Source organism: Rhincodon typus, chromosome 15 (genome assembly GCF_021869965.1).
Source record: "Rhincodon typus isolate 14 chromosome 15, sRhiTyp1.1, whole genome shotgun sequence".
In the NCBI taxonomy this organism is placed as follows: domain Eukaryota; kingdom Metazoa; phylum Chordata; class Chondrichthyes; order Orectolobiformes; family Rhincodontidae; genus Rhincodon; species Rhincodon typus.
In genome coordinates this window covers 19,348,988-19,374,570 of record NC_063346.1, presented here as the reverse complement: position 1 = coordinate 19,374,570, position 25,583 = coordinate 19,348,988, and the positions used below count along the sequence as shown (strand labels likewise).

Here is a 25,583-nt window from a genome sequence, read left to right as displayed (position 1 = left end):
GAACACAGCAGGCCAAGCAGCATCATAGGAGCAGAGAGGCTTATGATGCTGCTTGGCCTGCTGTGTTCATCCAGCCCTGCACCTTGTTGTCTCTTAATATTTTACAACATTTGTTTTCATGGCATCATTGTTACGGCCAACATTAATTGCTCATCCCCAAATATCCTTGAGAAGCTGGTGGTGAGCAGCTACTTTGAACTAGTGCACTCCTTGGGGTGTTGGCACATTTTCAATTCTGTTAGGAAAGTTCCAGGATTTTGACCTTGGTAGCTGTTATTGGGCATGCCAGTTTAGTACATTGTATGGGTTACTTCTCATGATGAACATTGCTGTCACCATCCTCTTGACACATAGAGAACTACAGGGCCTACTTGGTCCTGTGTGGTAGAGGGAAAAACACTTCCTGGTCTAACTCAAAGTCAACAAGATATATTTTATTGCATTTTTTGCACCTGTTTCAGGTTACGTTGATATCATTGACATTGTTCCAGGAACTTTGAGGACTACCCAATATTAGATCTTACTCCTTTGAGATGCCAAGCTTTTCTGCTCGCTCGTCCATATGACAGCAGCAGAGTGGGTGGTCCTCATGACAGTTCACAGTATTAACCCTTTTTGACCCATGTGCAACAATAGCATCCTAACGGAAACTACAATTCTACTACATAACCTAAATCCTTAAAAATATGAATGGAGCTCCTCTATGGTAATTAATTATTAGATGCTGAAATAGTACAGACAGCTTTGTCTAAACATTTCGATTAAATTACAGGTAACTTCAGAAGCTTTGCATGAGGTACAAGGCACTTATTTTCTGAACATTTATAGTCTATGTGGTGTTAATCCCACACAGCATGTTGCCATTTTTTTTTTGTAATTTATTCATCAGTGGACATTGCCTCAGTTGCAAGGCCATTTCCCATCTGATTCCTCTCTAGAATTCAATGATGGGTTGCCTTTCTGAGGTGTTTCACCCCATGTACTGAAGGCATAATCTCAATGTTGTTAGGGATGGAGATCCAGGATGTTAAACCACCAGTATGAAGAAATTATACCTTCTTTTGAAGTCAAACTGGTCTGTGAAGTGGACAGGAACTTGCAAGTAGCAGTGATCTTGTGCTTTCTGGCTCAACTCTTCTAGGTGGTAGACATCATAAATTTAGGAGGTCAAAGAAGCGTTATTGAATTACAGCAGAGTATTTTGCAAATAGTCTTTTTCAGGGTCAACGTTGCATCCTTATTCCAGATTTATTATCAACTTCAACACAATGGCAAACTGTTGTTTTGTACACGTTACCCATGAGGACGTCGTCAACTGGGATCTAGGGTTCGTGACGACACGCACGCGCACACACACTTTTTTATTTGCAGCTACATTCTATCTTGTTCAAAAATCACACCAGTTATAGACAGTCAATCAATATAGCGTTTTATAAATTCCTACTTTAGAAATAAAACCAGTCTGACTCCAAACCAAAACACAAACAGATTCTAAACAAGGTCTCACACCTAACATGCATTGTCTGACCTAAAATATCACCTCTTCTTTACACTGATAAAAGCTTTAGTTCTCTCAGGACCATGACATGAAAGAAATTTGGGGATTTAAATATACATATTCATCATTTTTAAAACCTTCTAACTGATTAAAGATTTAACAGCATCTTAGGTTTGTTTAATACATCCTCATCAATAGTGTGAACCTTTTGATCTTATCCTTATAAATTCTATGTCTGATATTACTTCTCTCACTAACACCTGAAGAAGGACTTAGGCTCCCAAAAGCTTGCATTTTCAAATAAACCTGTTGGTGTGATTTCTGACCTTGTCCATCCCAAACCAACACTGGCACCTCCACATCATTTACATGGTATGTCCACTTTAGAGTAGTAATTATGAAAATGTACAGTTATTCTGCAGGTACAGATAGTTATTAGCAAATGAGTTAATGTTGACTCCTCTTAGTTTGCAGAATGTTTGAAATGAGCTAAATGGTTAGGAGTTCAAGCCTCACTCCAGAACTTGTGAGCCAATTAAACTGAGAGTGAGTGTCAGGTTGTTCTATCAGTTTAAAATGTGTGTAAAGATATTTGAAATTGCTCTGATGAGTTTTCTAGATTGAAGCCTGGAATGATCTGATTATCTTATATGAAAAGGTAAAACAGACTGAGCTTGCTTCTACTTTAGATGAGTGAGGGGTGACTCGATTCAAGGGTAACCCTAACCCTAACTTCCACACACGCACTGAGGGTGGAATTGAACGCGGGTTCCTGACACTGTGAGGCAGTGGTGCTAACCGCTGAGCCACCGTGCTGCCCTAATTGAATGGCAGAGTGGGTTTTAGGAATTGAGTGTTAAACATAAGAACATAGAAAAAAAGAATTGGTCATTTGGGCCTTTTAAGCCTGCTCTGCCATTAATAATAATAGCTGATCATTCAACTCAATACCCTGTTCCTGCTTTTCTCCCATATCCTTTGATTCCTTTAGCCCAAGTGCTATATCCAACTCCTTCTTGAAATCATTATAATGTTTTGATCCCAACAGCTTTCTGTGGGAATGAATTCCCCACACATTACATGTGAAGGAATTTCTCCTCACCACAATCTTGTGACTCCTTGTCCTGAACTGCCCAACCATTGGGACCAGCCTAATTTGAATGTTATCATGTAATAAATACTCACACATTATAAATTCTGCCCCTCATTCCATTCAAAACCTGGAATAAATAAACCTATCTGTCGTAATTTGTTTGGTTTGATTCTTTTAGTCTATCTCTGACTTTTGTCTCTCCTATAATTAAATTATTGACTTTATTCTAGTTATAATGTTTTGGAGGCACACTACCTATGTCCATTCCTGTGAATGCTTGAAGGAAATAATCAGATATGTAGCGATTTTGTGCTCATTCTCACCATTCCATTTCTGTCCTTGCCTTCTATGATTTTCGCTTCTTCTCTGAAAGTCTTCTGTTAAAATATTGCATGTTTCTATAGACAACACAGTGTAGAGCTGGAGGAACACAGCAGATCAGGCAGCATCAGAGGAGAAGGAAAGTGGACGTTTTGGGTCGGGACGCTTCTTCAGAACTGGGGAGGAGAAAAGGAGCTGGGAAATAGAGGGAGGAGGGGTGGGGAGAGTGAAAGGTAGATGGGATGGTGATAGGTGGATGCAGGTAGGGGGTAGTGGGGATTGGTCAGTGGGAGGGGTGGGGTGGATAGGTGGGAGAGATGATGGACAGGTTGTGTCAGGTCAAGGAGGTGAGAGGGAGGCTGGGTGGGGCTGTGGAAGGGGATCTGGGCTGGTGATAGGTGGTTGCAGGTAGGGGGCAGTGGGGATTGGTCAGTTGGAAGGGTGGGGCAGATAAATGGGGAAGAAGATGGACAGGTTGTGCCAGGTCAAGGAGGTGGGGATGAGAGGGAGGTTTGGACATGGGATGATGCTGGGGGATGGGGGGGGATTTTAAAATTGGTGGATTCTGTGATCAGGCTATTGGGCTGTAGGCTCTCAAGGTGTTGCTCCTCCAGGTTCTGGGTGGCGTCATTGTGACACTGGGGGAGGCCCAGGATGGACATGTCGCCCAGGGAGTGGGAGTGGCAGTTGGAGTTAAAATGGCTTGTGGCTGGAAGATGTTGCTGATTATCATATACAGAGTGCAGATGCTCCAGAAAACAGTCCCCGAGTCTGCGCTTGGTCTCACCAACGTAGAGGAGGCCACAAAGGGAGCAACCGATACGGTAGACCAGGTTGGAGGATGTACGGATGAACCCCTGTCGGATTTGGAAAGTTTGCTTTGGGCCTTGGATGAAGGTGAGGAGGGAGGGGTAGGGGCAGGTGTAGCACCTCCTGCCATTGCAGGGAATGGTGGGTGTGATGGAGTTAGTGGGGAGTGTGGAGCGGACGTGGGAGTTGCAGAGCAAGTGGAGCCTTGGAAAGGCAGACAGGGGTGGGGAAGGAACTATCTCTTTGGTTGTAGGGTTGGATTGTAGGTGGTGAAAGTGGCGGAGGATGATGGGGTGCTACTGCTACCTATAATCCGAACCCATGACCCAAGAGATATTTGCCTCCCTACCTCTAGCTGCCTTTCGTAGTGACCTCTCACTCTGCAACTCTCTTGTTCGCTCCACACTCCCCACTAACCCCACCACCCCGGCACCTTCCCTGCAAGCGCAGGAGGTGCTACATCTGCTCCTACACCACCCCCCCACCCCCCCCACCTTCCCTTCATCCAAGGCCCAAGACAAACTTTCCATGTCTGACAGTGTTTCACCAGTACATCCTCCAGCCTGGCTCCCTATGTGGCCTCCTCTACGTCGGTGAGACCAAGCGCAGACTCGGGGATCGTTTTGTGGAGCGTCTGCGCTCTGTACATAATAATCAATGACACCTTCCAGTCTCTAACCGTTTTAACAATCCCTCCCACTCCCTTGATGACGTGTCTATCCTGGGCCGCCTCCAGTGTCAGAATGACACCACATGCAAACCAGAGGAGCAACACCTCATATTCTGCCTCAGGAGCCTACAGCCCGATGGCCTGAACATAGCTTTCACCAGTTTTAAAATCTCCCTACCCCACCAGCCTCTTCCCACATCCAAACCTCCACCTCACCCCACCTCCTTGACCTGACACAACCTGTCCACCATCTTCCCCACCTATCCATCTAACCCTTCCCACCATCCCCTACCTGCATCCACCTATCACCAGCCCACCTCCCCACCCCCACCCCCACCTCCACCCATCCTCCCACTCACCACCTTGACCTGACGCAACCTGCCCAACTTCTCTCCCACCCATCCGCCCCACCCTTCTCACTGACCAATCCCCACAATTCCCTACCTGCATCCATCTATCACTATCCAACCTGCCTTTTCCCAGCCCCACCCCTCCTCCCTCTATTTATTTCCCAGCTCCCTTCCCCCTGCCCAGTTCTGAAAAATGTTGACTTTCCTGCTCCTCTGATGCTGCCTGGCCTGCTATGTTCCTCCAGGTCCACACTGTGTTGATTCTGACTCCAGCATCTGCAGTTCTTGCTATCTCCTTGTATGTTTCTGTGGCATTTTTGTTCAATCTGTGGTGCTATGCTTTTTCTAAGTGAATTTATGCATTTGCTGTATTTTGTTATATTCATTCCAGTTATCCTCTTGGACCTTTTCCTCCCTTTTTATTTTTACTCAATTAGCTTCCTGATCCATTTTGGGTCACGTGTACAATCTAAGCTTTGACATCAGGTATTTTGTATGCTCAGCATTATACCTCTCCAGGCATGCCACACTCTTAAACGTTGCCAAACAACCGCTGCTCCTTTATTTATAAGCTTACCTATGAATTAGGAGCAGCAATAAAGTCATGATTAATCTGTTTACTCCACATTCCTGCCTGACCCCAAGGAGTATTATAGATGAGGAATAGGAGTTAATGGTGTTCATGATAGGTGTAAATTGGTCAGCTCTCTGAGAGCTGAACCATGCAAAAAAAAAAGATGAGTTTGGGGCTAGGATAAGCAAAATGGAGTACAGTGTCCATGGTCGGAAGTTGTTGATATCAATATTGAGTCCTGAGGGCTACAAAGTGCCTGAGTGGAAAATAAGGTTCTGTTTGGTTTGTGTGGAAATACTGCAGCAGGCCGAGGACAGATATGTTAGCTTGAGAACATGATGGTGCATTGAAGTGGCAAGCAACTTGAAGGTTGGGGTTATTGTTACTGACTGAGTGGAGATGTTCTGCAATGTAGTCACCCAGTCTAAGTTTTGGTTTTGTTAGTGTAGAGAAAACCATACTGAACAACAATTACAGTAGGCTAGATTGAAAGAAATACAATTAAGAGGGAAGAAAAAGACTCCAATGGAAAGAAATGAAAGGAATGTTCATTTGGACAGGAACAGGCTGAAGCAATACATCTGGCAGGTCAGTCCTGATTGTGGATTTTAGGAAGGATATAAAAGGAGCCCATTCCAGGCATTAATTTAATTCAATAAGCCTTCTCCAACAGCTTCCAATGCATTTTCATCCTTCCTTGAATAAAAAGTCTAATACTTCAGACAGTACACTACACGAGATGTGGTCTCTCAAATATTCTGTGTAATGTAAGCATGACCTTCCTAATTTTATATTCAATTCTCCTCTCAATTAATGATAAACTTCTGTTATCTTCCTTAATTATTTGCTATACCAATGTTATGAAGCAGAGGTTGACCCCTCCTCCCCCTTTTGAGAACAAAAACCGAACCATACAAAGGAGTGCAGCTCACTCTATAATCTGTTAAAAGATGTGTGAGAAGCAGTGTAATCTGCCTTTCAGCAACTTCTAGTTGTTAAATAAACCAAATCCCTGACACTCATTTTACGATCAACAAATAACAATTTATTTATCTAACTCTAACAGTGAGCAAATTAACTAGACAATTGACAAACCAAATAAACCCTAACTATTAACCATTGCCAAATAAAACAAGATTCTAATGGTATGCTGTTCCAGTAAATACAAGTCTCACTTATATAAAATAAATAAATAGAATTTAGTCTCTCGAATTTACGGCCAGGTTACTTGTCTTCCAGAGCCTTCTGTGACTTCTTCGTCGAATGTTCTGTCAGGAACGCCTTCTCTGTCGATTCTTCTGTCAGAAATATTAACCAGTTGTGGTGTTGGTACCTTTTGATTTAGACGGTGCTTTCCCTAAGACTTGGAGAAGTCTGTGAGAGCCAGTGATTTTCCCTTGTGATCTGAGAGCTGTTAACTCTAGCAGATGGCAATTAGATCTCCTGCCTTTGTCCAACTGCCCTCTTCTTTTATACACTTGAGCTATCAATTTCTTACAATAAGATTAGTCCTATGTTGTCAAAACCATCAGATTTAAATTTAATTGGTTTTTGGTATCTAAGTGCCTGGTTCAAATTGATTGGCTAAATTCAAGACCTGTCTTGATAACAAAACAAAACTGCTGCTTTGTCTGCTAACTGTATGGCCTTTTGATAAAAGTGTTTCAATTTGGGTGCTCTCTGTTCTTACAAGCTTTCAAGCTGCTCACATTTGTCCTTTTTAAATCTCTAAGCATGGAAAAAGCACATCATCATCTTTTAAAGGGACCAAGCACTGCTTCTCCCCCTGGCATTTTATAAACACCAAATTCTAACTTCCTGCCTTCCAATCCACGAGTACACTACTCAACTTCTCAACTTCACAGCTCCTGCATGCTGACCTTTTGTGATTCATGACTAGGACACCCAGATCCTTCTGCATTTCATAGCTCTGTAATCTCTTACCATTTAGCTATCAGCTTCTTCTTTACTCTTGCTGCCAAAATAGACAATTTCCCAATTTCCCACATCATACTCCATTTTCTTGATCTTTGCCCAGTGACTTAACCAACCTTTTGTCCTCATCACAACTTATTTTTCTACCTATCTTTGTGTCATCAGTAAATTTAGCAAACATACCCTTGGTCCCTTTTTATCTAAGTCAGTTCCGTAAATTGTAAAATTTTAAGGGGCTGACACTGATTCGTGTGACACACCAATCATGAGATCTTGTCAGCCAGAAAATTACCTACTTACATGTTCTCCTGTTTCCTGTCAGATAGCGAATCTTCTATCTATGCCAATATATTGACCTTTTACATTGTGAGCGCTTTTATTTTCTGCACCTTATCAAATGTCTTCTGGTAAGCCAAGTACAATACATCCATTCTATGATTTCATGGTTGATCTGTTTGTGTTCAAATTCCACATTCCCATCTACCTCTGTTCTCCTCTATCCACAGCATGTGCTGTTTCTTCAGAGAATTCCAATAGGGTTTGTTAAATGATTTTGCTAGTGAACAGATTATGGTAACTTTTGTTATCCATGGTAACCATTTTCCACAGTGATATGACTTCAATTTTCTGCATATTCTCTGGCTATATTATGAATACCAAATCAAGATAACCACTGGCTTATGTTAGCTCCTTGATGCAAAGGGTCATGAAAGTTATGCCTCCGATTTTCATACCGATTTCTATTTATTTGGTTGAAACTTAAAATAACTTCATACCTTCACATAAACCTTTCAATATTGCTATATTTGCTGAATTTTAACCTTGTTCAGATGTTCTGATGAGATTTATGATGGAAAAACTTCAAACATTTAAACCTTTTACCTTGGCAATCATACAATTAACATTTTTTTAAAAAACAAACTGAGAAAAACTATGAAAAAAAAACCTACACTTGTGTGATGCTAACAATTTATCAGCTGATAATATTACAAATAATCTCTCATTTTCCTTTGAACATAAGTGGTATGCTGCAAATTTTCAACTATTTCAGAGACCTTGCAGAGAACCATGTCTGGAGGTTAACGAAATGTATGTCTTGAGATCAGAGAACTACAATGAGCTAGAGGCTAAGAAATAAGGCCATTCTTCACTGAGTTGGAACAGATGTATTGAGCTATCATCAGATTGTATTCTGGCTTGTTTGCAGTGGAACAGGAAGAGTAAGATATCATTTAAAAAGTGAGCCACGTAGTTTCTGGAATGGATTTCTGAGAAATATGACTTGTACTGCAAAGTATACATTGATACAATCTGAATGTGGTTCCAATGTCTTTGTCTTGACTTTGTCATACAGCTCATGTTTGTTCTAGCTTGCTTTAAGTCATTTGATTGACATTTCTGTGGTATTAACTGGGAATTGCTGAAATACACATAGAATTGTTCAAAATAAGGCTGTATAACTCTTCTTGTCTTATTAACAATTGGTGTGCAAAATCCAATTTCCATGTTAGCTGTACAAGCAACCAATTTTATTATGTATTATATTACGTATTATTACATTAACTAGGAGTCTACCATATCCTAAATAAATTTACCCTCAAACTGATTAACACTTGGTTGATTGTAATAATTTGACTCGGATTGTTTTTAAAAGAACTTAATGTCGTTTGGCTCTTGTTGCATGTGGAATGTGGACAATATTGGCTGAGTCGGCATTCATTGCTCATCCCAAATTGCCCTGGAGAAAGTGGTAATGAGCTGCCCACCATCTTGAGCGACATACTCTGGGGTGTTAGGACACTCAAACTGCTGTTAGGAAGGGAATTTCAGGATTTTGACACCGTGACAGTGAAGGAACAACAATATAGTTTCAAACTAGGATGCTATCTGGCTTAGAGGAGAACCTGCAGGTGATAGTTCTCCCATGCATCTACTCTCATTCCTCTTTGCACTGAGAAAATGACAATGGACTTTGTTTACGACTTTATTTTTTTAAAAATTGCATCTTGATTTAAAGAAATTTTGTATGTTCGAAAATATTGCACTTTATTTTATAGAAATATATATAAGTGTGATTAGGTTATATGGAATCCACAAAGTATTGTCTGGCTTACCTTGCACACATTGACTGACTTAAAGTTAATTGCTCATAGCTCTGTGGTAAAGGCTTATTGTGTACCAAGGGAAAAGGATGCTAGCTCTTTTGAAACTGTATTAATGTACGATGCATTAAACTTTCTGTTGGTGTTGTCACCCAGCTTTATTATAAGTGAGATATTGGCAACAGTAAAGGCAATGTGTTGTTAATAATGACAGTTTTGTTATCATTTCATAAGATTAATGGCTGCAAAGATCCACATTTGTTCTGTGCTGGGCTTTGTTCCTCACAGCATGAGTAACAGCAAGAGACTGCTTCTCAAGTAAGGAAGCTAGCACTGAAGGCTATCTCTTAATTGACATTGTTTTCTCTCTGTCTTTTCAGTGCTATTTGATGACTGCAATGGGAATGAAGGGCTGGAGTTTTCAATTTCTAACCCAGACTTTCGGGTTGAAGCAGATGGATCTGTGTTTGCTGTAAAAGCAATGGCAGCCAGTGTGCCAGGATTCCTCATCCAGGCAACGTCTGTTCATGCGCAGGACTTGGCTGAAGTCAGGATTGTGGGAGAAGAAGACAATCGTAGTAGTGTTTTAAAGGTAATAACAGAAAATATATAAACATGTATGTAAAACTGACGTGCTTTGTTTTATTTATTTTCATGGGATGTGGGTGTCGCTGGCTGGCCAGCATTTCTTGCCCGTCCCTGGTTGTCCTTGAGAAGGTGGTGGCGAGCTACCTTCTTGAACCGTTGCAGTCCACCTGCCGTGGGTTGACCCACAATGCCATTAGGGAGGGAATTCTAGGATTTTGACCCAGCGGCAGTGAAGGAACGGCGATATATTTCCAAGTCAGGATGGTGAGTGGCTTGGAGGGGAACTTGAAGTTGGTGGTGTTCCCATATATCTGCTGCCCTTGTCCTTCTAGGTGGAAGTGGACGTGGGTTTGGAAGGTGCTGTATGAGAATCTTTGGTGAATTTCTGCAGGTATCAAGTAGCTGGTACACGCTGCTGCTACTGAGTATTGGTGGTTGAGGCAGTGGATATTTGTGGATGTAGTGCCAGTCAAAAATCTTGAGTGTTGGAGCTGCACCCATCCAGGCAAATGAGGAGTATTCCATCACACTCCTAACTTGTGCCTCATAGACGGTGGACAAGTTTGGGGTTGGATGGGTGTGCAGAGTCTGGGTGTGTGTGTTTGTCGCCACAGTATTCCTAGCCTCTGACCTGCTTTTGTAGCCACTGAGTTTATGTGGTGAGTCCACATGAGTTTCTGGTTAATTCTAACCCCAAGGATGTTGGTGGGGAATTCAGTGATGGTGATGCCATTGAATGTCAAGGGATGGTGATTAAATTGTCTCTTCTTGGTGATGGTTGTAGCCTGGCATTTACATGGCGCAAATGTTACTAGTCACTTTTCAGCCCAAGCCTGGATATTGTGCAGATCTTAGAACGTAGAACTATACAGAACAGGAACCAGCCTTTTGGCCCACAGTGTTGTGCTGAACATGACACCAAATTAAATTAATCCCTTCTACCTGCCTTTGGTCCATATTCTTCCATTCCTTGTACATTCATGTGCTTACCTACATCCCTTAAATGCCCCTATCATATCTGCCTCCACTGGCATGCCTGGCAGCATATTCTAGACTTCCACCACTCTCTGTTGGGGGGAGGGGGGGTGGGAAACTGGCTTCTCACATTTGTAGCATTTGAACATGGACTGCTGTAGTATTTGAGGAGTTATGAATAGTGATAAACATTGTGCAATCATCGGCGAATGTCCCCACTTCTAACCTTATGATGGAGGGAATTGAAAATTTGTAAATTTATAATTTTCAGTGAATGGTATCGATTTGTCTTTCCTGCAATGATGCTTAAAATTATTTCAGTCACTTCATTCCAAATGGCTCCATGCTAATAATTTACTGTGTAGGGAGCTTCATTAATGGCACTGAGTGTCTTGTAATCTTAATGAACAAGAGAAAAGAAAATTAACTGGCAACTCTTGTGGAAAGTTACTAATATCAGTCATTCCGTCTACAAAGATGCCAAGTAGAGCTTTATCCATGTGAGAGCAAGATGATGGTAAACAGTCAGCAGTGAAGTCTCTCTGGCTGATGTAAAAAGCAGCAGATGCAGAACCTTGATGGATTGGCCATTGACTCCTTTCAATGGTGTAACTTCATGTCTGACAATAGACAATCTAAATGTTGGGAAGAATAGACTGAGTTCTAAGGAAGTGCTCGGTGTCGTAAAACACAAGACTTTGTTTGACCATGAATTCGAGCCCACAGCACTACAACCAGATTGTTTCACTTCTGTACCAAGTGTGATTTTCTGTCACATTTTGTCTTGCTGTGTTTTTGTATGGTGTGACAATGCTGTGGCTTTAAGAGGTATGTTTTGTCCTACTTTCTTTGAGAGAGATTGGGGGACAGGCGACGAGCAGTCTGAGAAGATAAACAACTTGTAATGCTTGAGCGCTTTTTTTTAAAAGGCTGAAACAATAGAAGCAGCCTGAATGAGTGTGGTCAATCTCCCACCCACAAAACCAGAGATTTTAAGTTTTTAGTTTTCAGCAGCAATTAATGTTGGGATCTTGAAGAATTGGAAGCTATTTTTCCCTGACTTGATTACACCCAAAAGCTGCTGGATTGCATGTGAGAGATCTGAATTTGCCTGTTTGTGAAGGCTGTGTTTGTGGGATGTTACAATATTGGAACAGTTTATTAGTAATAGTTTTCTAATAGAGTTAAGTTAATCCAAGTTCTTCCTCCTTTTCTTGTGGTCTAACTATGGTGTTTGAATAAATTGTTTTTTGCTTAACTTTGAGTAGTTTAACCAATCGAATTGCACTTGGATCACAGCACCTGACATTTACCTATAAAACAAGAAAAAATTAGGGTCTAGGCTACGTTAATATATTTTGAGGGTGTCTGCTCTATCTTCATAACAATTGTCTTGAAAATATAAGCTAGAGCTTCCTTTAGATATTATAATGCATGGAAATAAGGCAAAGTGTAATTTTTCATCTGCTGATTCTTGTATTTACTCCCCTTGTTAGAAGTAGCCCGACATGAGTGATAGCATTCTTAAAAGATCTAAAATGTGACTTTCTTTGGGGAGTTTTACAGTCCATCCAAATGAAATTTTGCTATTAATTCTTCTTGATATTTCTCTAAATTATGGTTGATTTATTTATGAGAGAATAGTTACTTTTCTGATATGTTTTTTGGGATTTTAGACTGAATTTTAACTCTCAAAAATATGATTTAAGGGTCATTTCATGGTTGAAGTTTGAAACATCTAAATCTAGAATCTAACAGGCCCCACTTGGGGCAGTTAGAATTGGGATTGTCTCCCCCATATGGGAAAAGGAGCTAAAAGTCAAACAGCTCCCCCACCCATGTGGACTCTGTCCTGTTGTGGGCTATCTCTCTCCTAGGATGAGAGAGGCAGGTATTGAGGGAGATGAAAGTGGATGGTACAGTTGTTACCTTTGGTGCAGATGGGGAGGTCTTCCAAAGCATTGATTAGGCAGCACAGAAGGCATGCAGGTTTCGTGGTGCTAAGGGATGGAGTGCATGTGAACAAATGGGAAGGCTGTTATAGTCAATAGTGAGGGTGGTACAGCTGGAGCCTTGGGAGGGGGTGGGTACAGTAATGAGTGTGCGGTATCAGGGAGAAGATGGTGGAACTTAACCTCATGAGTTGGCCTTTTTTCTACAGTCCTGGGCATTTCTCCGGGCAGCTGAGACTGGTGGGAACCTCTGACCAAGCAGGTGTGCTTTGGTGTTGTGGCTTCCACTGTTGGTGCTGCAAGAACAGCATGTCTTGCCTGTTGATCACAGGGTCCAACAGGACTCTGTCTTGTCCACAAAATAGATGTGGGGGTAGTTGGTTTCCACTGTCTGCCATGCCATGGACAAATGTCAAGAACCCAGCTAGGCAGCTCTAGAATGATGGTGCTTGTCTGGGTGCATAATGGGCTTTTAAAGATGGCGGGGTGTATGGGGTGCAGGTCAGTTCCATGATATCAACAGAGTGCCGAGTCATTCCAGGAATGCCATGTGATAAATTGGACCCCAATCCGATGTGAGAGACACTGTAGAGGTTGTTAATGAGCCGGGTCTGGTAAGATACAGTGAGAACAGTTGCTGTGCCTCATGGTGGGAATCCCTCCGAAAAACTCAGCACACTCACATTTAGTCCAAAAAAATAAGATTCAGCTCCGTAGAGAGTTTTTCATATACACAGGATAGTTAAAATGCTTTATAGCCAATGGATATCTTTTGAGATATAGCTGCTCCTGTAATATAGAGAAATCTGAAAAGCATTGTGCACACAACTATGAGCCATTAACCACAATGGATGGAATAACTGTACGTTTATAAAGATTGTGCTTAAAGAATAACTATTATACAGTCATAATTGTACAGCATGGAAACAAACCCTTCAGTCCAACTAGTCCACATGGACCATGTTCCCAAATTAAATTAGTCCCACTTGCCTGCGTTTAGCTCATATACTTCTGAAACTTTCCTGTTCATGAACTCATCCAAATGTCTTTTAAACATTGTAACTGTACTTGCATCCATCACTTCCTCTGGCATTTCATTCCACACATGAAGCACTATCCATGTGAATAAAGTTATCCCTCATGTCCTTTTTGATACTTTATTGGTCAGGGCATTGGAAGAACTCCCTTAGTCTTTGAACAGGTTTGTTGGCACCTTCGTGCCCATATAAGAGGAAAACAGAGCCTAATTTTAACATCTCATTCGAAAGCCACCACACTCTCAGTATTGCTTTGAAATACCATCTTAGATTATGTGAACAAGTCCCTGGAGTGATCTTCAATTGCAGTGCTATAATTGAACTGGAGCTGACACCTGTGCAGAAAATGCTACTTTGCACTTGTCAGCACAAGGTTGGATATCTTCCAGGTGGTCTTGCAGGATGGCATTGGCTGTATCATTGTTGGAAGAGCAATAAATTGAGCTGGATAATTATCAGTGAACAGTCTGCTCATTCCCTTATGACCGAGGGGAAGGTTGTTTGATGAAGCAGGCAAAGATGATTGTGCCAGGAACACAACAGTGTTTTCTTAAAGTGTCCTGAAGTGTGAAATGCTTCTCACACTCCACTCCTATAGTAGCACCTCACTTTGCTAGCCATCAAAAGCAAGGTTCCAGTGCTGCGGTACTCCATTACTCATCTACAAAGTCTAAATGAAATTCTCATTCTGCATTTAACAGTAAGAATGGTTTTGTAACCACATTTGTTTGTGATATATTCTTTGGGAATTCTGATTAACACAATGGGAATAAATTCACTCTTATTGAAGTTAGAAAGAAAAAGTTATTTTACTGGACCGTCACCACTCGATTGCAACCCCATATTTTAAAGGACCCCATTTCTTCAAATTTTTGCAGCAGTTTTTCTTTTCTTGTAATTGTCCACAGCAGCTCACGACTGGCTTTGCCAAACACAATTTGGAAAAGAACTAAAAATTAATGTACAATCAGGCACAACTGTGTCAAATCAGCCCTATTGGAAGTTGGCCCACATCATGCTCAACATATTTTTCATCCTTTTTTTGGCTGAATTGGAGATTAATCTTTTGTTGTTACAAAGCTGGGTTATACAGAATATTAATATTTAATTTCGAATGTGAAAAAGAAAACCTGAGCAGAAGTAGACCATTCGGTCCCTCAAATTTGCTCTAACCTTCAATTAGATTACGGCTGAGATAGTAGGAACTGCAGATGCTGGAGAATCCGAGACAACAAGGTGCAGGGCTGGATGAACACAGCAGGCCAAGCAGCATCATAGGAGCAGAAAGGCTGATGTTTCGGGCCTAGACCCTTCATCAGAAAAGGGGGAGGGGAAGGGGGTTCTGAAATAAATAGGGAGAGAATGGGAGGCGGATAGAAGATGGATAGAGGAGAGGATAGGTGGAGAGGAAACAAACAGGTCGAAGAGGCGGGGATGGAGCCAGGAAAGGTGAGTGTAGGTAGGGAGTTAGGAAGGGGATAGGTCAGTCCAGGGAGGACGGACAGGTCAAGGAGGCGGGATGAGGTTGGTCGGTAGGAGATGGAGGTGCGGCTTGAGGTGGGAGGAGGGGATAGGTGGGAGGAAGAACAGGTTAGGGAGGCAGGGACGAGCTGGACTGGTTTTGGGATGCGGTGGGGGGAGGGGAGATTTTGAAACTTGTGAAATCCACATTGATACCATTGGGCTGCAGGGTTCCCAAGCTGATCTGTTTGTGTTTGTCATCTGTTCCCAATAAACTTTATCACACTGACTAACAACAATCCATTGTTGCTACACTTAAAAATATTCGGTGACTGTCTCCATCATCTTCTGAAGTTGTACAATCCTCTGAGAATAAAATTCTCATGATCTCTGTCCTAAAATGTCAATTCTGAATTTTAACAACCATCCCTATGCTTCTGAACTGGCCCACAAGAGGACCCAATCTATCGACATCCACTTTGTGAAGATCACTCAGGACCTCCAATCAAGGTACCATTTGCTCTTGTAATCTTCAGCAGAAACAAGTCCAGTCTATCCAACCTAACCTGAAAGACCACATGCTCTTTTCTGGTGTCAATCCAGTAAACCACCTCTGAACTGTCTTTAATGCAATTACATCCTTCCTTAAAAAAAAATCAAACTGCACACAGTATTCGATCTCACCAATTTTATTAGCTGGTCTTCTATATGTTGAACCTTTTTATTTATACAAGAGACATTTGCTTAGCAAAGGAAATTGACTTGAAGTTGCTGCTAATTTGTACTTGAGAAGTCGCCTTCCATTTTGTGGAGATGCACGATCCAAGGAAATAAGGTGGAGAATGTATCATTCCAGAGTTAATCGATAGAGCAATAAAAATTAATCACCTTGGCTTGGAAAGAATCTTTTTTGTAATAAGTCAACAGGGAGAAAGCTCATTTGACAACCTTTGGTGTGCATGTTGATTTGAGAGACAGACTGAGGCTGAAATAGCTCCACAGAGGCCGGTATCCTGTCACCAAGTCACCCTTTATTTACACGTGAACAGTCCTTGACTTCAGCACTGCCTCATTCAGAGTCAGGTACCAGGGTGTCAGTATCTCAGACACTCACCCTTTTTATATGTCTGCCAGGGCTCCCAATCGAATAACTCCAGAGAGACCGGTATCCCAACACCAAGTCACCCTTCATTTACACTTGCCACTGATCCAGCTCCCTCAGTTAGCTGAGTGAACAGGATCTCTGACACTCCTGTTCTTACCTGTCAGCCAGGGCTCCCTGATTGGACCAGGTTAACAATGCCAATCAGGGATCTCATCTTCTATGAGGCTTGCCTGGCTGACCTTGTTACAATCACTACATTGATTCCCCTCTGAGTTCAAGAACATAAATTAGTTCTTTTTCTTGTAGCTCCTGGGACACTTTAGCACTGGGTCAGACTCCTCCAACTCTGGCTCTGATACAGCGAGCATATATCACAAAATAGCTCATGTCTTGCACCCGGAGCACCTCAGAAAATTGATTCTCTTCTTCAGGCAGCAAAGGCATCGAGGCAGTGACATTCACTGTGTCCATCTCAGACTCCAAGGTATCTTGAACGCTTGACAGAGAGGGAGAACGCATGGCTTCTGGAACAGTCGAAAGGCTGTTGAGGAGCCAGGAACATTTTTTAATCCCACACCGTTTGTGGGTTTGCAGCTTTGATACTGTTCATGCACTTGTTCAGGACGTTACACCTAACTGACCTTGATACATCACTGGACGTGACCTCGTATTGATGATGCCTCTAACCATGCAGGGCCATACCAATGGTTCGTACACTGAACTTCATCACCTGAAGTAAACTGGCTCTCTTGCATAACGGCATTGGCGTTCCTGCTTTATCCTCTTTAAATAGATCTAGCAGGAGTTTGTGGTCCATTATTCTTAGAAGTTTACCTCCATAAAGGTACTGATGGAACTTCCTGACTCCAAATATAACCCCCAAACCTACCTTCTCTATGGGCATGTTTACACTCTGCATTAGCCCAAGTCCTGGGTGTATTTACTATTGGATGTTTCTCTCCATTGGGCCATCTATGAGCTAAAACTACCCAGATGCCATATGGAGAGGCATTGCATTGTCAATACCGGATCTTGCTTGGGATCAGTGTGCCAACACCTTAGATTATGCTAGCTGTTTTTTCACTTCCCTAAAAGCTATGGCTGAAAACACAACCAATGCAACCGTTTCCAAGGCTGACCCTTTTTTAAAGAGTTGATGTAAAGGTGCAGGGATAACGGCCAGGTAATGTATGAACTTTCTATAATGATTCACTTGCCCAAGGAAAGACCTAAGCTCTGGGAGGCAGGACACCATTGATTGCCCTCACTTCATCTGCCAATGGATGTAACCCAGACTTGTAGACTCTGTAGCCCAAGTAGGTCAGTTGGGGTCCCTCAAACACATTTTTCCCTTCTAAGGTGCACATCCGCCTGGGAGGAACATCTAAGGATTCTGTCCAGGTTCTCGAAGTGCTCCTTACTGTTCTTCGCTGTTATTTGCACGTCATCTGGATAAATGACAACCTTGTAAAATGTTTCAGAGATAGTAGGAACTGCAGATGCTGGAGAATCTGAGATAACAAGGTGTAGAGCTGGATGAACACAGCAGGCCAAGCAGGAAAGCTGACATTCTTCTGAAGAAGGGTCTAGGCCCGAAACATCAGCTTTCCTGCTCCACTGATGCTCCTTGGCCTGCTGTGTTCATCCAGCTCTACACCTTGTTAGCTTGTAAAATGTTCTCTGTCATCCGCTGAAAAATTGCGCTGGTGGACAATATCCCAAATTGCAGTCACGTATATAGGCACAAACCCTTATGGGTATCTTTGTAGCATACTTCTGGGAATCTGCATCTAACTGCAACTGTGAGGAGGCATGGTTTTGTGAAAGAAAGCCTGTGCGCCAGCTTTGCGTATAAATCCTCTACACGAGAAATTGGGTATTTATCCAGCTGCAAAAAGCGGTTCAACTGTTTGTTTTAAAAAAACCCAAAAAGGTGAACCAACTTATCGAGCTTCACCATCGATATGACCAGTGTTGGCCATTCCATAAACTGGACTGGTTTGATGATTCCTTTGCTTTCCAGCCTCCTGATTTCTGCCTGTAGGTTTGCCTGCGAAGTACCAGGCAAGCCCTGCCGAATCGTGGAATTGCTTCCTGGTCAACATGCAAGGTGGCCTTGGCTCCTTTGACAGACCTTCCTGAAAAACGTCTGGGTATTTAATTAGGGCTTCACTCAGATGGCCATTTTCTCATTGAAAAATGTTGAGCCAATCTGGGTGAATCTTTCTCAACCAATTTCACCCCATCAGGCTTGGGCCTGAAGCTTTTATACAATCAATGGTAACTGAACTAGCTGCTTCTCGAGAGACTGGAACTGAAGTTGTATCCTTAAGTTGTAAAGGTTCCCCAGTATAGGTTTTCAGTCCAGCCAAGGCCTTGTGTAAACCTAAGGGTTGGAGTCCAGGGCGAATTTTGTTAAAGACTGGTTAGGTTATCACTGAAACAGCCACATTGGTATTGACCTCTGTTAGAACCGAATGAGCATTTAACCAGATGTTTATTTTCAGTTCTAATTTGGATGTTGCTAAGCAATTTAACTGTTCCAAAACAGATGCAAGTGTGCTTTCCAGAGTGTATACTCTCCTGGATACTAGTTTATGAGCTCTCTTACTCACTTTAAATCTACTGGTTCTCTTTTGCTGTCTCGACTCCACAACTAAATTGGCTTGCCAGCCCGGATCATGAAGAAAATTTTAACTGTTTGTCTGGGACTTGGCTTTGTTTTAGGGTTTTGCTGTGGGCTTACCTAGACTCTCCCTGTTCAATATATGTGCTGAGTGAGGCTACACAATTTCCTTGACTCAATTAGTGTTCCCCAAGCTTAGTCGGAGTGGCGAGGGTGTCCACTTCCATTGGAATACCCTGTAATTCATATGATCCACTTGCCTCATTTTTCCAATGATAAAGCCAGTTGTAGTGCCTATCTGAAGTCCAGTTGGGCTTTAGTTAGTAGGTGATTTTCCATGGTTACATCATTAATCCCACTCTCATCACCACTAAAATTAACTCCACAGAGGCTGGTAACCTGTCACCCTTTATTTACATGTGGAGTGTCCTTGACACTAATCTAGCTCCCTCAGAGCCAGCTCTCAAAATGAGCAGAACCTCTGACAGTCTTGTTTATGCTAGTTCTTTGGACTGAGGGAGGAAACCCACACAGACAGTCACGCAAGGCTGAAAATCAAACCTGGGTCTCTGGTACTGTGAGGCAACAGTGCTAACCACAGAGCCACAATACTTCTGTTTAAATCTGTCACCCAGGGCTCCCTGATTGGTCCAGATTAACAGATCCAATCGGGGAATTTATGTTCTATGAGGTCCAGCTGGCTGACCTCATTACAATCACTACAGATACTAGCTGCAGCAGGGTAGCTGTCTTGTGCCCTCTCCCTCAGAGCTTTTATTGTGTGTTACTCAAAAATATCCATCTGGGTTCAATCTTGTAAATGGCACGTAGATAGTACATACTGAATTTGTGATCTGGTATCCTTTCAAAATTCAAAACTTGTGACGCACCCAAACAGGAAGTGGAGTAGAGGGAAAAGTGGATCTCCTCCTCACCCTGTTACCTGAATAATATAAGTCGAAATACTTTATCCTTTCAAATTCTGTTAAAATGAACAATATACCTTTGACTGGAAAGCACTCTATGTGGCAGAATTGATGTTCACTTTGGGGAAGTGGAAGTTGCGTGATGGCAACAGAGATTGACATTAAATCATTTGCACTCCTGTCGCAAAAGGCCCCAGAGATTTTCATTCTGAGGCCTTGTCAGTTTAATTCCATCCGTCTTCTCTTTGAATCTGGTGAGAAGTGGCGCCTGGAATGAGATGTTGCGCAGTACATGGTAGCCACTAAGGAACTGCCACAAGCACTCAGATTGATTGGATTTGGATTAGCAGGACAGCCTGAAGAGGAAAGGTCTGGTTTCCTGGGAGTCTTGAAGAATACTCCCAAAGAGTGAGGAAAAACATGTCACCTGTATTTCTTGGCCACCTGGAGGTTAATGTTCTATGTTTTATATCTTTTACATTACATGCACTGTTGTTTAACGATTGAGTCACAATAACTTACAATTCTTACAAAATGTTAATTCACATTTGATTTTAACAGACGAACAGTAGAATAATGATACATTTATACAATTGACTAATGGATTGTTTTCACTCATAATTATTGATGAAGCTTACAAATTAAACACTATTTATCTTTCAGTTTATTCTTTTGCCATTTTGTCATGGATTATCTAGACTTCATTGAAGAATGATGGAGTTCAGTAGCTATAGTTTTGCTGAGGGATGTTTGATTTACCTGGCATTATACAGGTTTGTTCCAGGGAAAACAGCAGAAATACTGGATAAAATTAAACATCTCGAGAGAATATAAATTTTGGTCTAATGATTATTTGATTAAAGGTTAATTATGAGATAATGCAATGTTAAAATAATCTACCCTTCATCATGTGTTGAACTGCTAATGCAGGAAAAGCTATGGGGATCTGTAAGGGACATGGCTCAGCCACTATTAAAGTGGCTTCATGTCTCATCTCATATGGTGTTTTTAGAAACAATCTCCTTTTGTCAGCATTTTCTCTCCCCTGTTAATTAACAAGTCATTAGGCCAAGCATGATAACATGAAAAAAAATGACTTATCCAATTTCAGTTGGATGTTTAAACATGCAATAACCTATTGTATCTCAGTAAACCATTAACAGACTGCATCAACTGGAGTAATCTTTTAAATGTAAGTTTCAATTACACATTACAAAGACTATGGGGATGTGGTGACCTAATGGTATTATTGCTAATATTATTGTTAACCCAGAGACTCAGGTAATGTTCTGGGGACCTGGGTTCAAATCCTGACATGGAATTTGAATTCAATTTTTAAAAATCTGCAATTAAGAGTCGAATGATGGCCAAATTGTCAGGAAAAACCTATCCAGTTCACTAATGCCCTTCAAGGAAGAAACTGCTGAGCTTACCTGGTCTGGCCTACATGTGACTCCAGACTCACAGCAATGTGGTTGACTCTTATTTGCCCTCTGGGCAATTAGGGATGGGCAGTAAACGCTGGCCTAGCCAATGACACCCATATCCCTTGAATGAAAAATAAGAAATAAAGAAAAAGTAACCAATGTCTTTGTTTTCCAACACAATCCAATGCTTTCTGACCACCATCTGAAGCTGAATCTGATATGCTATTTGACCCTCAGCTCAGTTCTGACTCCATCGCCATAACATCTACCTCCATGTCTGCAGCTGTCGTACTCTGCCACAGTTCATCTGCTGCAGATACTTCTATCAATATGTTGTTTACCTCTGAGCTTTATTGTTCAGTTCTCTTCTGCCTGGCCTCTCTTTGTGCAGCCCCTGCATAAATTGGTGAGCTTACCAAAATGCTGCTGTCTGTGTCTTAATTTCTATCAAGTTCTGTTCAAGCATCACACATGTACTCACTGACTTAATTGACTCCTGGTCTGGCAATGTTACGATTATAAAATTCTCATCCTGATTTTCAAATGCCTTCACGGCCTCATCCTGATGCCCCCATCTCAGTAATCTCCCCCATAACCTCAATCCTTTGAGATTTTATGCACTCCTCTAATTCTAGCTTCAAAGTGTATTTCTCCTTTTCGTTGTTTGAGTATTAACTGCAAATCCCTTGCATCCAAAACCTCATTGCTTCTCTGTCTCTCACTCCTACTTTACTATACTCCTTAGAACCAGTGCCAATGTATTATTGCTGATGTGATACGATGTATAAATATCGAGGACTTTTTCTTTTTTAAATGGCCATCACTGTGAACCCAGATCTGATCTGTCCTCATGATCTTACATGGATATTATGATGGACTTTCTACCTTGAGCAGTGTTTCCGTACATGATGAGATGCTATTTATGTTAGCTCCCAAGACGTAGCAATAAGATGTGGGCAAGATCGTACTGAGGGATCCAACAGAATTTAATTACAGCTCCTAGACCGACATGATTACAATTTTTGATTTGATTTATTATTGTCACATGTATCTAGGAACATGAAAAGTTTTGCTTTATGTGCTGTACAAGCGGATCATAGCATACAAAGGGCATTAGGGTAATAGAACAGAGTGAAGAATACAACATTACACTTGCAGAGAAGGTGCACAAGGAGGGAGATCAACATTAAATTTAAAATTTGAGAGGCCCATTCACAAGTCTAAAAGCAGCAGAGCAGAAGCTGTTCTTGAATCTGTTCGCACGTGTGTTTAAGCTTTGTATCTTCTACTTGACAGAAAAGGTTGGAAGAGATTATAACTGGCGTGGGAGAGGTCTTTGATGTTGGCTGCTTTTCCAAGGCAGTGAGGAGTGTAGATGGAGTCACCGGATGCGAGTCAACCTTCTATTCACTGACTCCATCTGTACTACTTGCTGCAATCACATGCATTCACATGGTATGAGCTACAGCTAACCAATTCAGATATGAGTTGTACCATGCTTTCCTCAGCGTGCCATTCCACAAGAGTACGCAGTGAGATGGGGAACCTAATACCATCAGGTCACATGTCATGATATGAGGCTTAACTTGACGGTGAAGACTCGATGCTATAATGCACTACTTAATCCAGATGACACGATGAGCCTGTCATTAGGTTCATATTACATACTAGCTGTGAGACATAGCACGTTAGTTATTATGGTAATTTTTGTTTGCTAACACTGCTGTGAAGTGTTTTTGGATAGTGTACGATGCTAAAGTGCCACATTAAGTGCAAGTTGTTAAGACGTAATAATGAAGAGTACATTTTTCAGCATTTTGTACTGTCCCTAAAACTATGTGAAATTGCTTAATTTTAAAATTAGTTATAAAAATAAATTTAATACGGAAAATTAAATTATAATTGTTCCAAATAATGATTTCACACTACAGCATAATGTGTAAACTGTCAAAGGAATTATTTCAAATGAGCACTAGATGGTAAATAAAAGTAAAAGTTGGCATATAAAACATTGTTTCTTTTCATTTCCTGCATGATGGGGTACCTGTTTAGGTTTGTTATGTAAATATTTGTATTTTCAGAATGCATTTAATAACATACTGTACAAACATTCAACAAGATGTTATACAAGATTAGGGCTCAAAAGACTGAGATAAAACATGACCATGAATTCTAGATTGGTTAACAGAGAGGAAAGCAAATGTAAGAATAAAGGGGGCTCTTTTCAGAATGACCAGCTATAACTAAAGTGGAGTATCACAAAAATTAGTGCTTGGTTCTCCTGGACTTGGATGAGGGAACCAAATGCAATGAAGCCAAATTTTTTGATAATACAAAACTAAGAAGCATTAGCACCTAATTTGTAAGAGCATGTTTGAAAACCATGATTTTTAGGCCATCGAAGTCTGTCCAAATAATTTTAACTTGGGGTGTTCAACAGGCCACACGGAATGTCATTTTTGTTTTTGTCTACAATGAAACCCAGAGGTAATCCTCAGTGTTATAATACACTACATTATCCACTTATCTAGGCTGAAAATTACCATTTTTAATTTATTGTTAGTGTCACGTTAGTCTTGCTAGATGGTATTGTCTCAAAAATACTTGCTGACACTAAAGTAATAAAGCTAGGCTTTAGACAGATTAAAGGAACCAGATTTCTTAATAATCTTTCACCGCAGGTACAGCAACTTTATTTGAAAACCGAGAAAGTGATTTGATTTATTTGGCTGTGCACCGCTTGATCTTGGGCCTTCTGAGATTTTAAGAATATGAATTACATTATTAGGCTCGAAAGCTTTGGTATCTAAAGATGTCATTCTTTTTTCCATCTTATATTTCCATGCCACAAAGGACCCACACAGTTTGGATTCGTGGTGGGTGTTTGTGTTAGCATGGTAATTGGCTCGCTGCAATTTCCATGGCGACAACCAAGAACATCGAGGTTAGAAGCAAGCTAATTAAAAAATAAATAGGATTGTGGAAGAAGTGTAGACCAGTCAACACTGAATCCAATGCCTTTACAGTTTTACTTATAAAATGTTTGGATATTTTTAGCATTTACTTGTAATACTTCCCAGGGCAATGAAAGTCAAAAGGCAAGGGCACAAAAGGAAATTTTTCTTAGGATTTGCTTACTTTGGGTCACTGTGGGATATATCAGTTCTCTTTTCAGATGTAGTTGCAGAGTGGGGAGGAGGGAGTCATTTGAACAATCAGGATTTATCATTTTTGTAGGTATTTATGACTTAGAAGTCTGACATCTGTCACAATTACTGGCACTAATTTGAAAGTTTTTTTCTGAACTTAGCATGTGAGAGTTTTTACTTCCCTGTCTGTTCTGCCTTCTCTGCATCTTACACCAAATATCATTGAGGGGGTTCAAGCAGAGCTGCTTCTGGCCATTATTAATGTTGCAATGAGATACACAGCACTGACTGGGCAATGACTCGCATGTTTCTTTACCCTCAATCTTCACACAGTCATGAATGTCAGTTTGCCAGTTGATGTGCATGATAAAGAATTTGGTATTGTGGGGTCATTGCTGAGGATCAATGTGCTATGGTTACAACTCCATATAAGCAAGTGTCTTTAAGTTCAGTTGTCATACAAATGGTGAACTAGATGACAGGACAGGCGTCAATCTCTCATCATGGCCAAATACAGCTGGTACTAAGACCTCAGTTGTACCATATTATACATATTAATGATGTTGAGGATCTTTTCAAACTTCTAGCTTTGCTACTGGGTACCACATAGCAGGAAGGCATATGCTTCAATTAAATCCATCAAAAAATATAATAAATGTAGTGGGCTGTTCCAAAGGACTAATGTGTGCAGATAAGATAATTCAGGGCTTGTTTTAGGTGTAGTGGGGGACAGTCTCTGTAAGGAGGAGGGGGTGCTGTACATTTCTTTTGCATAACAGTAATTCAGGTTGGTGCAAGAATTAGGTTTAGAAAGAAAGACCATGTAATCATTTCAGTGAAAACACAGATCAGTGTTATGAAGTGAAAAGGTATCAAGTAACGTTGAGGACGTGATTCAGCCTGCAAACAACTTGATTTGACAATGGAGCTCAAAATCCCAAGTACTTTTTTTGATTGCTCCTCCATAGTGACTGCATGGTCATT

General features: G+C 41.3%; 1 protein-coding gene across 1 annotated transcript in view; it reads left to right on the top strand.

The window, feature by feature from the left end:
* Positions 1-25,583, top strand: part of cdh13 (cadherin 13, H-cadherin (heart)) — a 1,009,596-nt gene that overhangs the window by 295,225 nt on the left and 688,788 nt on the right. The window contains exon 3 of the mRNA XM_048606112.1: positions 9,734-9,945. Coding sequence (XP_048462069.1) covers positions 9,734-9,945 — 212 coding nt within the window. The remainder of the gene's footprint in view (positions 1-9,733; positions 9,946-25,583) is intronic.